This window comes from Zootoca vivipara, chromosome 11, assembly GCF_965207765.1.
Source record: "Zootoca vivipara chromosome 11, rZooViv2.hap1.1, whole genome shotgun sequence".
Classification (NCBI taxonomy): domain Eukaryota; kingdom Metazoa; phylum Chordata; class Lepidosauria; order Squamata; family Lacertidae; genus Zootoca; species Zootoca vivipara.
Genome location: NC_142594.1, coordinates 15,524,735 through 15,538,669, shown reverse-complemented (window position 1 = coordinate 15,538,669; position 13,935 = coordinate 15,524,735). Strand labels below are relative to the sequence as shown.

At 41.4% G+C, this 13,935-nt stretch overlaps 1 protein-coding gene and 1 long non-coding RNA gene across 6 annotated transcripts in view; one reads left to right on the top strand and one right to left on the bottom strand.

Annotated features, from left to right (window-relative positions):
- RBMS3 (RNA binding motif single stranded interacting protein 3) overlaps positions 1-11,953 on the top strand; it is a 755,586-nt gene extending 743,633 nt beyond the window's left edge. For 3 of the 5 annotated variants that reach the window (XM_035130054.3, XM_088653927.1, XM_035130057.3), the window contains 2 exons: positions 504-631; positions 3,711-11,953. In XM_035130054.3, coding sequence (XP_034985945.3) covers positions 504-631; positions 3,711-3,717 — 135 coding nt within the window. In that variant the 3' untranslated portion in view covers positions 3,718-11,953. Of the gene's footprint in view, positions 1-503; positions 636-3,710 lie in introns of those variants that run through there. The other 2 variants (XM_088653926.1, XM_088653928.1) reach the window with 1 other exon arrangement.
- LOC148684216 (uncharacterized) lies at positions 256-13,562 on the bottom strand. The gene is made up of 3 exons (XR_015946359.1): positions 13,513-13,562; positions 5,165-5,402; positions 256-392 (listed from the first exon to the last, which is right to left on the bottom strand). It is a non-coding gene; the product is annotated as an uncharacterized LOC148684216 (long non-coding RNA).
- Between the last annotated feature and the right edge of the window lie 373 nt (positions 13,563-13,935).

Below are 13,935 nucleotides of genomic sequence, written 5' to 3'. Positions count from 1 at the left end.
AATTACTGTTTGAAAACGATCCCAAAAGCCCTTGCATTGTTGTCCAAAGCATGATACAGAAAGTGCACTTTGTGTGTGTCACAAACCCAACATGCCTGGTGGGTCTGGATTCCGATCTCACGGCAAAGAAAAAGGGAACGCCCTCATTGGGTCAAATATTAAATCACTCCGAGTGTGATCCAAATCAGACCAGCCATGCATATGTGACGAAGTAGAATAGCCAGGAGAGTGTGGATTTCAACACTGCATTTGTAAGGGAAGAGCTTTCTGCAGGTCTTCAGTGCAAAGCTACAGTTGTGGCATGCCTCTCTATTAAACGTGTAGCCTTTGTGCCATATCAGCATGCTGCTTCTGTTATCCCTGACACGCCACAAAATAATGCAATGATGCACCTGGAAAGAAATAATGAAGCTGGTGAGATTATATACTACCTCTTTTCTCCTGTATGTCGCTGGTGTTATTACACACAGTAAGATCTCTTGTGCTCCTGTTCATCTCCTCAGGGTGTTGTCGCCGATACCTCTCCACAGACAGTAGCACCTTCATCACAGGAAGCCAGTGGTCAGCAACAACAGATGGCTGTGGAAACGTCCAATGAACATGCACCCACGTATTCCTACCAACAGTCAAAGTAAGTTGATGGCATGCATCGAATGTGAATCGGGAACACATTGTAATTCAGAGGAAACATTTTGAAGTGGTACCGGTTAATAGGACAGAAACAATTATGCATTACTATGTGTGTGTGTGAGAGAGAGAGAGAGAGAGAAGGAGGGCCTGTCTTTTATTCCCATTTTGAAAACGGGGAATTGAGAAAGATACATTAAGTCTATTGAAACCATACCAACAATGAAATCAGCACAGTGCCTGCCCTTTCATTAAAAGCAGTCAGTTCCCCAAAGCCTCTTTGAACAAGAACATTTTCACCTGCTGGCAGAAGGACAGCAAAGAGGGAGCCAGTATAGCTTCTCTAGGGAGGGAGTCCCAAAGTCTGGGAGCAGCCACCAGGAAGGCCCTGGTGAAACTCAGAAAAGGACCTCCCCTGAAGATCTCAGAACCTGGGCAGGTTCATATAAGGGAATACAATCCTTCGGATAGTTTGGACCTAAGCTGTGTAGGGCTTTATAGCTCATAACCAGCACTTTGAATTGTGCCCAGAAACAGATGGGTAGCCAATGGAGCTACTGCAGCAAGGGAGCTGTCTGCTCCTGGTCGACAATCTGGCTGCAGTTCTTTGAGCCGGTTGAGGTTTCTGAGCACTTTTCAAAGGCAGCCCCGCATAGAGTGTGCCACAGTAATCCAAACAGGATGTAACTAAGGTGTGTGTCACTGTGGCCAAATCAGAAACCTCAAGGAACAGGGTCAACTGTTGCACTAGCTTTGTGCAAATACACTCCTGGCCACTGCTTGGGCATCCATGTTCAGGCCCGAGTCCAGGAGCAAGGCCCAAATGCAAACGTGTGCCTTCAGGGGGAGTGTTATCCCATCCAGCACAGGCTGAATCCCTATTCTGCCTTCCAGCTGACCAAAAGCACATCTGTCTTGTCTGGATTAGGTTTCAATTTGTTCCCCCTCATCCAATCCATTCCAGATGACAGAGACCAGTTTAGAACTCAGGCAGTTTCCTTGGGTTTAGGTGGGAAGGATAAATAGAGCTGACTGATTGAACCTTACTATTATTTCCTTTTCCTTTTACTCTACACATAGCTTCCTTGTTCTTCTAGAGCAGCTGCTACTTGCCCCATTGTCTGCACACTCAGAGTTGTGTTCTGTTTTAGAGCAGAACCACCCCATACATTTAAAGGACACTCAACACACATTAAAAGCACATGGCTTCCCCCAAAGAATCCTGGGAACTGTACTTTGTTAAGGGGTCTAGGAATTGTAGTTCTGTGAGGAGAAAACTGCAGTTTCACAGATTTTGGACGGAGGCACCATATCCTTTGAATGTGCTTTGAGTGTGATGTGCAAATCTGACATTAGTGCATCTTGAGAGTTGTTTTTAATTTATCAGCGCTCTGTTTTGTAATCCCTTTGAAGCTGCTATGCACAACTGCCCATTGTTGCTGTAGCATACAGTACTATGGTAGCATTGTGCACACGCACTTACCATGGTAAGCAACACAATTTTATTAGGAGCAGTATTGTGTCACACCCTTATTGCTGAAAATCCTTTGCTGTGTCTGATTTTGAGGCACATGTGTGGTGCTGGCAGCAGACCTGGTTTAGCAGAGGAGGTGGCAATGGCAGGAATACTGGAAATCCTGCCAAGTGTGTAAGATCTCACACGACACTGGGTGAGATCTCGCCCCAAATCAGCACAATGTTGCCTGAAATTGCCTCTGATAGTGGCGGTGCTTCTCCATCAGCAGCGGATTTGGCAGGGTGCGTGGCAGTGGCAGAGCGGGCAGTCCACGCAAGAGGCAGCAGCAGGTATAGTGGTGGTAGCGGCAGCAACAGCAGGGCAAGGCGAAATGGGATAGGGGCACCCCTGTCTGGCGCAAGACAATAGTTTTAGGTATTCTCTCCACGGTCAGGCACTCCTCTCAGCTTCTGAGCTAGAAGGATCTAAGATGATCTCAGAAAGTGCCAGGCAGAGTCCTGGGTTCTCTGTGCAATTATAAAATTCTTCACTCCTCCTTCACTGGGTCAAAGGAAGATGCATGCCACTAAATATATTTTAACAAGAAAGGATGAGTGAAGAGATTATTGACAGCAGGGGGTGTTACAGAGAGTGGCAGGTGGGAAGTTCAGCTGAGAAGAGATGTGTCAAGAGAGTTAGAGAGAAATAAGTGACTGAGTTGAGGCAGAGTGAAAATAGAGGCCAAATGCTTTGAAAACTCTTTGTTATAATTTATTATTAAGTGACTACTTGTTCTATACTTGCTGCTTTGCAGGACATTTTCAGGAAGCGAAGGAGTAAGCTCTGCACAAATCCAGAGTAGAGTCCCTAAGGCAACCTTCCGGCAACTCCTGCAGCCAAGCTGGTGCCAAATGTATTGCTCTGCTTTCCTTTGGACCACATCAGCGAGGCCGAGAGGGGGGTCTTATTGTCTGGGCAGCCCGGGACCTCCATACACATTGCCCAAGCTTGCACCTCAGAGAAGTCACTTTGGTGCTCCTTAGGCAGCAAAAACAACGTAGGAGGCTGCAGTTATGAGTTACCAGTCTCTGCAGCCACAGCAGGTGCTGTGATTCTCTTGGGATTTGAATTCACCCCCCCCCCCCAAGGCTCACTCAATTGTCTCTCAGGGCAGATGGATGCTGACAATGACTTGTTCTTGCTGTTATTTTCCAGATCTCTATATCCACCCACCCCACACTTTTAAATCCATTTATGATATATGGGATTCTAGGTTAGCAGATCTCACCCAATGTCCTGCTTTTGAATTAGCCAGGTAAATAAATACAAGGTGTGCCTTACTAGTGCCTGCAATTCAGTAGCTGTTGGCAGCGGGTTATTTTGGGGCGTGTTAAGGGAACCAGGTGATCTCTAGGGTCCAGGACATTTCAAGAATCTCACAGACATGCTTATTCTAATCCTTTGGTCACAATTTATTTTTTAAAAGCATTCTGCATGTTCCACATTCTCCCTATGCTAAGTAAGTTCAGCTTGGTTATAGCCAAGGGATGGTTTTCTGTTTTTTTTTAAGTAGGTGGGCAGGATTATTTTGATTTAATGATTACTTTAATTGAATTGTTTTTTGCAGACAATAATCAGGACTGAAAAATGTCGGTCTGAAAAGTTTGCCTTGAATGGAGAAACTTCACCGAACAAGAAGTTGGCATCCAGTTTGCACAGGCATCAACAGAATTTTCTTTTAATTTTCTACCTTACCCAACGAAAACAAAACAGTGTTTCTATGTGCTGTGCAGATTGTTCAGTCATGTAGTCTGATAGTTTTATTTTTGCTATTTTTTTATTAAAGAAAAAAACCCATGGCAAAACACTGGGTTGGTCTTTTATCTGGATGAACATTTGAAATTCAGAATTTACTTGGAAGTGTAGATAGATTTGTTTTTGTTTTCCAAAAACACACTCAAAAGCAGAGATCCGATGATGTCAAGAGGGAGCAAGCTGAGATGAAAACTAATGGTCTTCCTCAAGAACCCAGCTACTCTTTTCCCCTTCTCCGTGAAATCCAGTGTGTCTTTTATTTGGGGTTCATTTTTCTTTGTTTTTTGTTTTTATAGAAATGTTTAGGTAAGGTTTATCTTGAATCTTAATTGCCTTAATTTTAAGGACGTCAAAGGCTCTCAAGGCAAGCTGTCAACGTCTTGGTAGAAGAAGGAAAATGGATTCAAACGTCCACCGGCATCAACTGGTGAAGTTCAACAGACTGAATTTTTAGGATGGACAAAAATATATATATATAAAAGCTGTACAGTTTAGCAGAAAACGATCTTTTTCTTCTTTCGAAGAAAACTTGTTGATAAAGAACTGTGGAGACTTCAAGAATTGAAAAACATGCAGACTTTTATGAACTTTCTTAGTGTTGACAGAGAAGAATCTAGAAAGCTAAAGTGTTTTACAATAAAATTATTGAACTATGGGGGGGGAATCAACTTGCATTTTAAGGAATGCAGGTTTTTTTTCTTGCAGAATGGAGATTTTTTTTTAATTTACAAAGTGTGATCGCTGGCAAAAGCATTAGTGCTTTTTATCTGCAGTCTTTTTTATGAGCTTTAAAAAGTTTTTAGTCTGCTTAGCTTGTCACATTGCAAATACCTAGCTTAAAAGCATTTGGTGGTGTGGGGGGGGAACTTAAGTAGATAGGAGCTTATGGTCAAAAAAGTGCAAAAAAAAAAAGCAATAGCTAGAAGAAATTGTTGACAATTTCTGTAGTCTTTCCTAGTTGTGATCAAATGCAGCCTATGGATGGCCTATTTTATACCAAAGATGAAATGACAACCTACCGCAGTCCAGAAGATAGAGTCCCCCCTCCCTTATTTTTTTTCATTTTCTTAAAAAAATAATAATCTTTATTTGACCTACATGGCCGGACCAGTTTCTTAACTTTGTGTTTGTTTAAACTATCTTCCACTGGTGTTTTACATCCTATATGCTTAGGCTTCTAATGGAAAGTTCTGAGTAGTTGGTACTTAGCAATGCTTAGCAGAATTTCACAGCATGAGAAAGATATCAGTCGCCAGCTGTTCTTACCCAGGTGCATTTAAACTTTGCTGAGCTTTTCCGTTGCGTTGTCCGATTTCTTTTGTACTGAACCTACAGTCTTCCTTCTTCTCAGCATCTCACAGGTTCGTTTCCTCCTCCTCCTCCCTGAGTCATCTTCCAGTGCTCAGAACCAGCCATCTCCATTTTGCATTTTGGTGGTCTGTTCAAGTCACTTAGAAGATGGTTCTAAAAAGTAGACGATCGGTGTTTTCGTTTTAACTCTCCCCTGCAAGAAGAAAGATTAAAATGGTTAGTTCTCTCATGCTAGCATGAAGCTAACAATCACTTTGTACTAACTGGCTTTCTGTTGTCTTAATATGTTTGCTGACAATCACTAATTAGTTTGATTAGGCAAAAGACAATAGCAAGTACATTGAATTGGCAAAGAAACCCTATTTTTAAATGATAAAAGAGTTTATGGAGTCTATATATTGGAGGGCCTAAGAGAATTATCATTCCCCCCCCCACCTCAAAAAAGGGAAGGGGGTGTCATGCAGTGAGAATTTTAAGACTGGCAGTGAAGGAGGCACCTCCAAATTTTACCAGTTCCCTATAAGTGTACGTGGGAAGTTTTAAAAGTATGCATTCAATTCATTTCCAACTTCCTTGTTCTCTAGTAAGCTTCAACAAATTTATAAGCGGCACAATCCACTGGGAATCTCTGCTGTGTAAACCCGATTCAAAAACGAAGGGGAGTGAAGCATAGCATAAGCCTGAGCATTCCCATAGATGTTGGACAGGTTCCTGGAGATTACTGCTCCAATATTGCCACAATGAGGCACCAAAGTACAAGATTTCTGTTCTCTATAGCAGGCAAAAAGATCTAGCGAAGGAAGCACTTAAACAAAACCCAAATGATTGAAATGGCCCTCCATTGGCAGCAGCGGTGGGGTGGCTGTTAAATGATGATGGCTTCACTGCAATGACAGTCGTGTCTTCAAAACAGGGTAACCATACTGAAAAGTGACAATAATATTATCTATATATACGCTAAAACAGGTTTCCTTTGAACCAGGTTCCATTGAACCAGGTTCAATGGCCCCAGTTGTGATGTTAAGGATGCAACCTATGAAACACACAAGCCTCAGTGATAGGATAGGAAGTTTGTGGGAAGTTTGTGCACGGAGTCCATGGTTACTTTAAATGACTTTTTAAAGAATCAAGTATTTTTTTAAGAATGCTAAGAAGTGTTTCCTTATTTTTAATGTAAGTATCTCGTGTTTGGTGGGGATGGGATGGATTGGGTTACCCAAACAAATGGCTGCTAAATATGCAACGTTCAATATGAAAAACGTAAAAATTAAAAATAGGACATCATCTAGCCAACCGTTATAGACAAGGAAGGGGGGGGGCTGGTTATGTGAGATTCTAAAAGTACATGTAGCTTTCCAGTTACTACATTATGGACTATTCTGACTCAAAGGACCACAACACCGGGATGGTGGTGGGAGTTTCCATATTATGTAAATATCTCTACCTTCTTCCTTTTTTTCCACGTGCTTTGCTGTTTACTTTCTGTGATCATCACTTTGATTCTTTTGTCTCTTTTTTTCCTTTGGAAAGGGTGTGCCTGTTGGATGGGACATGGGAAAAATAATCAAGCCGGCCTTATTTTTTCTTCCTTTTAATGCTGTATCTTTCCCCCCTGTATGTATAAAATAGAGATTATTCTTCTGTGGCACAATTTTGTTGAATATGAAAGAAGCACGCGTGATTGTTTTCTTCTTTCTTGCTTTCTTTTTTTTAAAATTGTTCCTGTACAAATTCTAGTTTGGTGCAAAGAAAAAGTCTCATTGCGGTTGACAGTGAGGCTGCAAGGTAGCTACCGTGTGGCTGTTGGGATATGCTGAGGTACCTTCCTGATTCTTCTGTTCAGAAATCTGTTGCTATATTTATACATTCTCATTTTGTTTGACTTGGTTCAGCAAATACGGTTAAATCACGGCAGTCAGATTAGTGGGGCGGTGGCAGCAGCAAACAGTCCATTTCACCACTTCAGGTGCTTTTTTAAAAAAAAAAAGGTGTTTCAATTGTTTAATTTCCTTTAGACATCCTACTTCTTTGTTGTTTGGCAAAAGGAGAAGAAAGAACTATCCGTTCCTATAAATCACCTGACATTGATAGATCCACTTTAATAAACTGATCAGCTGACAGCCTGGAAGTAAATCCATAATATGTTCGACGCTGCAGTGGCATAAATGGCAACTGAACACCCCACCCCACCCAAGAAAAAAAAAAACAACCAAGGGTGAGCCTTGATTCTAAATTTAGTTTTATTAATAATTTGCTTTGCTTCACATTTACGAGTCTTCCTGCTTGTTCCGGGGGTGGGTTCAAGATTTTTGTTCAGTTGCTGCAAGATGGTAGGAACTTAATATTTTGACCTTGTACAGACCCGACTGTGCAAAATAATTCTTCTTCCTCTAGTGAACATTTCCATGCATGGTCTTTATCCAACTCCAGCCTAACATTTAAATAAGCCAGAATTTCCTCTTTTTAAAAAACATTGTTATTGCTTTGCCCCCCAGGAAGTTAACCAACCTCTCCCTTGGTAACTAAAAAAATTCCAGAATTTCTATGGACAACGAGATGGTGCTTGAATATTTACATTTTGGTCTAGATAGGTCCAAGTTCAAAAATCCTTAGAATTATGTTATCTGCTTTGCACAACCACTGAAGTTTTATTTTCCCCCAAAACCAGGTTCCAGATTTCAAAGCCATTTTCAGTACAACACGGTGTGGCTGCTGTTAGAAGAGATCTGAGCCTTGCTGGGCATGTAAGCTGTCTGATGCACCTAAAAGGTGCTTGCAAGTTTGCAACCTCAATATACATAGACTTTGCGTTTCAGAATGTCCGCATGGTCTACCTAAACAGTAAGGATTTTTATGTGCTCAGTGTTAAAAGTTCTTTGTGAGTATCAGTGACTGTTTCTTGAAGGGGTAATTAACCCCTTGATATCCTATAGAGAGAAGGACTTGCAAAACTTTCGCTATTGATTAAATTATTGCACTGAGCATTCCCTTACTGCTACAGAATATTTGCAATGTTTACATAAGGACTCTCAATTTTTCCAGAATGAGAGTTGAAGTGAAGGGATGGAGCTGAAACCTATACTTTGTTCCAGTAATTGGGATGCAGGTGGTGCTGTGGTCTAAGCCACTGAGCCTCTTGGGCTTGCCGATCAGAAGGTTGGCGGTTCAAATCCCCATGATGGATGGAGTGAGCTCCCGTTTCTCTGTCCCAGCTCCTGCCAACCTAGCAGTTCGAAAGCACAAAAGTGCAAGTAAATAAATAGGTACCGCTCTGGCAGGAAGGTAAATGGTATTTCCATGCACTCTGGTTTCCATCATGGTGCCCCGTTGCACCAGAAGCAGTTTAGTCGTTCTGGCCACATGACCTGAAAGCTGTCTGTGGACAAACACCAGCTCCCTCGGCCCAGAAGCGAGATGAGCACCGCAACCCCATAGTCGCCTTTGACTGGACCTAACCGTCCAGGGGTCCTTTACCTGTTTTCCCCTTGCTCCAGTAATGTATTTTGAAGGAAAACAAGTTTCTTTGCGGATCCCTTCTTTGAACACCGACCATCTCTTGCATTGTCACCTGCACAGACAGGCACTTATGCAGACACATGGAGGTCCCCATAACTTCATCATCTTCCTGATCTAATAATCCAGCACCTTAAAATGTACAGATTAGGTCACCAATAAAAAGCAATGCTGTGGGAGTCCCTCAAATGCCAATATCAGCATCAGCTGAGTGGATGGTGGGTTGCTGGCATGCAAACAACTTGATTAGGGTTATCCGGTTGTGATTCCATCTTCCACATGTTGCCAAGGCAACAAAGAATTGCTGAGAAGCAGTTTTTGGATGACTAGCCACACAACTGTGACGACATCTGAACTGGGCCTTAAAAGGTAGACTTCGATCTTGATGTTATCTTGCAACAAATTGTTTGAAGGATTCTATGGCTTTTCCAGCAGCTCCAGACCTCAGCTCAGCAAAAGTATTTTGATCTGAGCTGATTTCCTGCCAATTCATTTGAATCCAAGTATTTGATTATGGTGACTAGTTACGGAACGAAGGGTAGGACTTTGAAATGTTGGAAAAGAGACCTTTAAAAATTACGCAGTTGTCTTATAAGGTTCTATTTTTTTGAAGGCCCCCTGGTAGCATCCAAGGATTTTGGATTCCTCTGTCAATGAACCCTGAAAGTGTTCCTGGTTGTGGATTCATAGCTGCATGGCTTGGCAAGAAGCTTAAACTGTCTCCCTGCAGTAGTTCGAAGCAGAACTTTAGAGATATTTTGAAGTAATTCCATTGTGTTCTGCAATATTAGTGTTCACATCTGAGGAAGAAAAGTGGTGAACAGGCAAACAAGGGATTTTGCAGTGAGCCTAAGCATTAAAAATGCATTTTACGTTATCAAAAATAAGAAGGAAGGATATTATTTATGTATGTGTGGCGACCAAACTCAGCAGATTTGAGAATGCCTGCAGTGTAATAAAAGTTTATTTTTTAATATGTCACAGTATTTTGATCTAAATTATGTTGTCTGTGGTATTAAAGAAATGATGTGAAATATGTAGGAAGTTGCCTTGGTTCATAATTTTAAGCCTGAAGGTGGCTTATCAGCCACTATCCCTATCATTTTAATGCTGAGACCGACATGAGTGAAACAGGTTTAAGTATAGTCTCTGGGACTATATTACCTGTATAGTAAAAGTCATGAGAAAAGTGTGATTATGGGCTTAATATAATGAATCAATCCACATGGTGATGAGACCAAATATGGAATTTGAAGATAGTTGTGTTTGAGTCATACATGGCCAACATTTCATTTCAAGGCTTTATTTAACATGAAATTGGTTCTGATGTACAAAGGTATAAAGGATTTTCAAGTCCTCAGCGTTAGACCAAGGATATTCTAGCGGTGTGATGACATTGCAAAGAAAAAAAGCACGCTGCATGTTTCAGAGAACCTCTCCTTTTTTAAAAAAACAAACAAACGCTATCTTGTTCCTCTACAGTGGTGGGTGAGTTATTTCATTTTGAATAAAGCATAAACATAATCATGCATGTAAGGACCCCTGTGCATACTTGGCAAGGAAGGTCAGTGACTGATCAGATCTTTCTAGTCCTTTTTGAGCAGTTTCAGGAATCATGAAACATCAGAAGAAAGGTTATTTCTCTTAGGGGGGAAACACACCCTTCTACTGTCATATCACCTAAAGTGGATTCCAATCTCAAATTCCTCATCATACCTCAGACTACAGAAAAGAAACAGTATTTTCACTTTTACTGACATGTTCTTTGTTAAAAAAAATAAATGGAAATGTTTGACAAATGCTGTAAAGTGAATGTCGGGTTTGCTTCTGTGGGGATTAAAATTCTTGTGTTTACATAAATGGGTTTATATTTTGACAGCTATTACACTTGAGGTTCTTCCATCCTAATAACTATTTGTTAGGAGCTGTGAATGATCTGCTATTAGTCCCGATTTATTACTACATTCTGATGCTGACAGATTTTTTTACTGAAAACAAAATCTGGGGGAGGGGAGGGTTTTGTTCTAGATTATAATTGTGTTTTCTAACTTGATTTTGTTTTGTTTGTTTTTTACTTTGGAAAAATGTTTTGTGCATCTAAAAGGTTTTGGTCAATAGGTTTTTAAAAGCTGAAAAATTGCATGGGCCAATTCAGCAAACTTGGTTGAATAACTCCATGTAGGTTGACTCTGTTCATGCTGTGCCTTTGCAGATGGGGAAATAGAAATTTTAGTGCTTCACTGTGAAATTATAAAGTATATGAGGTGCTGACCTTAGATGTTTTTACACCTGAAAAGTCAAAATGATCCCTTTGATATCCTGAACTGGACTTCCTTTAGAAGGAGGAGGGAGGGAGAGTCAGGAAAATTGTCTTTCCTCCAAAGTGATTGCTCACCCTGGTTGAATATTGAATATCCACTTGTAGCAAGCAAATCAAATGTCCCGTAATAGCAGAAAGCCAGTAATATAAGATGGGGGGAGAATATCACCACGTGTTGAGTAGTTGTATCCAACCTTCATTCATCCCTAACCTGACCAACAATCTTTACAAGAAGCACTCAAGTGAATATTTGGACAAAGACACACCATGGGCCTAGTCTATCTACAGTGCAAAAAAAAATGTTTTGTTCATTGTTCTTACAAAAACACAATGCTACTAATTGGAGATTGCTAATTTAAGATTGCCAGAACTAGGCTGACCTAAGTGGTCATGCTAGAACAAGCGCTAATTCCCCTCATTGATATACACCTCAAGGAAGTAAGCTTCTGTAATAAATCTGGAAGTGTCAATATTTCATACAGCAAACTTTAAACCGCCCCCCCCCCCATTTCAAATGAAAAGGCTCCCATCTGGTTAAAACGAAATCGAATCAAGGAAACAGGGCTGCGAAACAAGATTAAATTCCTACCCAGTAAATGGAAAACACCCTTTGCAGGCCTCCCGGTTTCCCAAGCGCAGCCCAAAAGAACTCTGAAAGGAATTAAAATAACGATTCTGACTTGTAAGGGCATCTTTGTGCTAATGTTTCAAAATGTCATGAAAAGTTCTGTATTGCTGAGGGGAGGGTTGTTTCCCCCTCATTCTTTTTTCTTTCTTTCTGTTTGTACCACAATCCTAATAGCTGCCATTTTCCCAATCCTGGGGCTTTCTGTAGATCAGTGGATGTTAGGTTTAAACCTCTTTTTTCTTTGATGAAGCTTTCAATAATAAAATAAAAAAACGAAAGAAAAGCACCGAGTCTTGTGTTTTCTTGGATCAAACTGAAGGATGGCACAGTGTCCAGCACTAACAGGTCAGAGAAAGATCTCTGAACTCCTCCCGAGAAATAAAGACTGTCACAACATCTGGACCGAGATAATCTCAGTGCTTGCAAGGAGGAAAGTGTATTCTGTGGATAATGAAACTACTATAACATAGCTCAAAAGACCCTGAAGTACACAGAAATTGCATGCTCTAGTTATCTCCCGCTTGGGCTACTGCAATGCTCTCTACATGGGGCTACCTTTGAAGGTGACCCGGAAACTGCAATTAATCCAGAATGCGGCAGCTAGACTGGGAGCGGCCGCCGAGACCACATAACACCGGTCTTAAGAGACCTACATTGGCTCCCAGTACGTTTCCGAGCAGAATTCAAATTGTCGGTGCTGACCTTTAAAGCCCTAAATGGCCTCGGTCCTATATACCTGAAGGAGCGTCTCCACCCCCATTGTTCAGCCCAGACACTGAGATCCAGTGCCGAGGGCCTTCTGGCGGTTCCCTCACTGCGAGAAGCAAAGCTACAGGGAACCAGGCAGAGAGCCTTCTCTGTAGTGGCGCCCGCCCTGTGGAACACCCTTCCATCGGAGGTCAGGGAGATGAACAACTACCTGACATTTAGAAAACACCTAAAGGCAGCCCTGTTTAGGGAAGTTTTTAATCTGTGATATTTTAATGTATTTTTATATTTGTTGGAAGCCGCCCAGAGTGGGGGTAATTTTTAAATAGGAACTGCAAGCTCCAACTGAATTGAAGAACAGTCCTATAGTTGTGAGGAGAGAATCCATGGCCAAGGAATTGCCACGTCCTGACATGTTCTCTGGCCACAATCTTCTATCTGGTGCAGACATCCCTAAAAGGCTCTGTTTCTGACTACAGCACCACAGACACCTCCAGGGATAGACTTCCCTCTTAGTCAGTGAAGAGGGAGGTCCACAGAACCCAGTCACCCTCCTAGAGGGCACAGAACTGCTCTTTTAATTGGCAGACTAATAAATCAAAGTTTTGTAGTGCAACGGTTATGTCAAGTTTGTTTGGAAGTAAATCCCACTAGGTTCACTGGGACGCTTCCAAGTAAATCAGTAAAGGAAAGCAACCTAAAATCACATTAAAATTTGCCCAGGCTCCACAATTATTCCGTGGCACTGAGACTAAAATTTAAGTTAGCTATGCAAATTCTCCCATCTTTTTGTGCCTTCACAGTTTGCAAAAGCTGTTGTTCACCCCATTTTAAAGTTCAGTGTTTATCCATTTGCTAGACCTAGGGCAAGTCATAAAATGAAAGGCTGACTTTTCCATACATTCCTGGTGCAGAATTTTAAAATTACTTAATTATATATTATTTCAACATTAATTGAATTCCTGGGTACAGAACGACATCCTCCCTCTTTATATTTGTGCATTTACCTTTTTGTCCCTCGGTCTACCCCAAGGGCATGCTTTTTCATTTATACTTAACCACAGGCAATGGGGAGGCAATGGGGGTGGGGGAACGCGAGGCAAACATGAGCAGAGACTTAGATGTGACACTTACCTTTGAAGAGTAGGCTGCATGCCAGAGGTTTCTCAACACACACACCCTTCGTCCAAGGAAGCAAGAGGCATTCATTACTTCAGTTCAAGGATGATCTTCAGCCAGGCAAAACGATTCCAAGATGATGAGGGGCTGTGGCCTGGGACTCAGCTACACAGCTGCAAATTAAACATTTAAAATATGTTGGAAAGTGCAATATACAAATGTGACACTAGATGGTGAAAGTGAGCTATGCAAATTTCAATGTATTTTTCCCAAAACGTTTTGAAATAAAGCATTTTCACAGCTTTTTTTTTTAAAAAATGTGTGTGTAGATTCCACCCTGGTATAATATTGAAGGCTAGATGGAGAGAACGGGAAGAGGCACTTAGCTTGAGGTTCCTCACCGCAGCTCTATTAGTCCTTTCTTAACATAAATGGAAG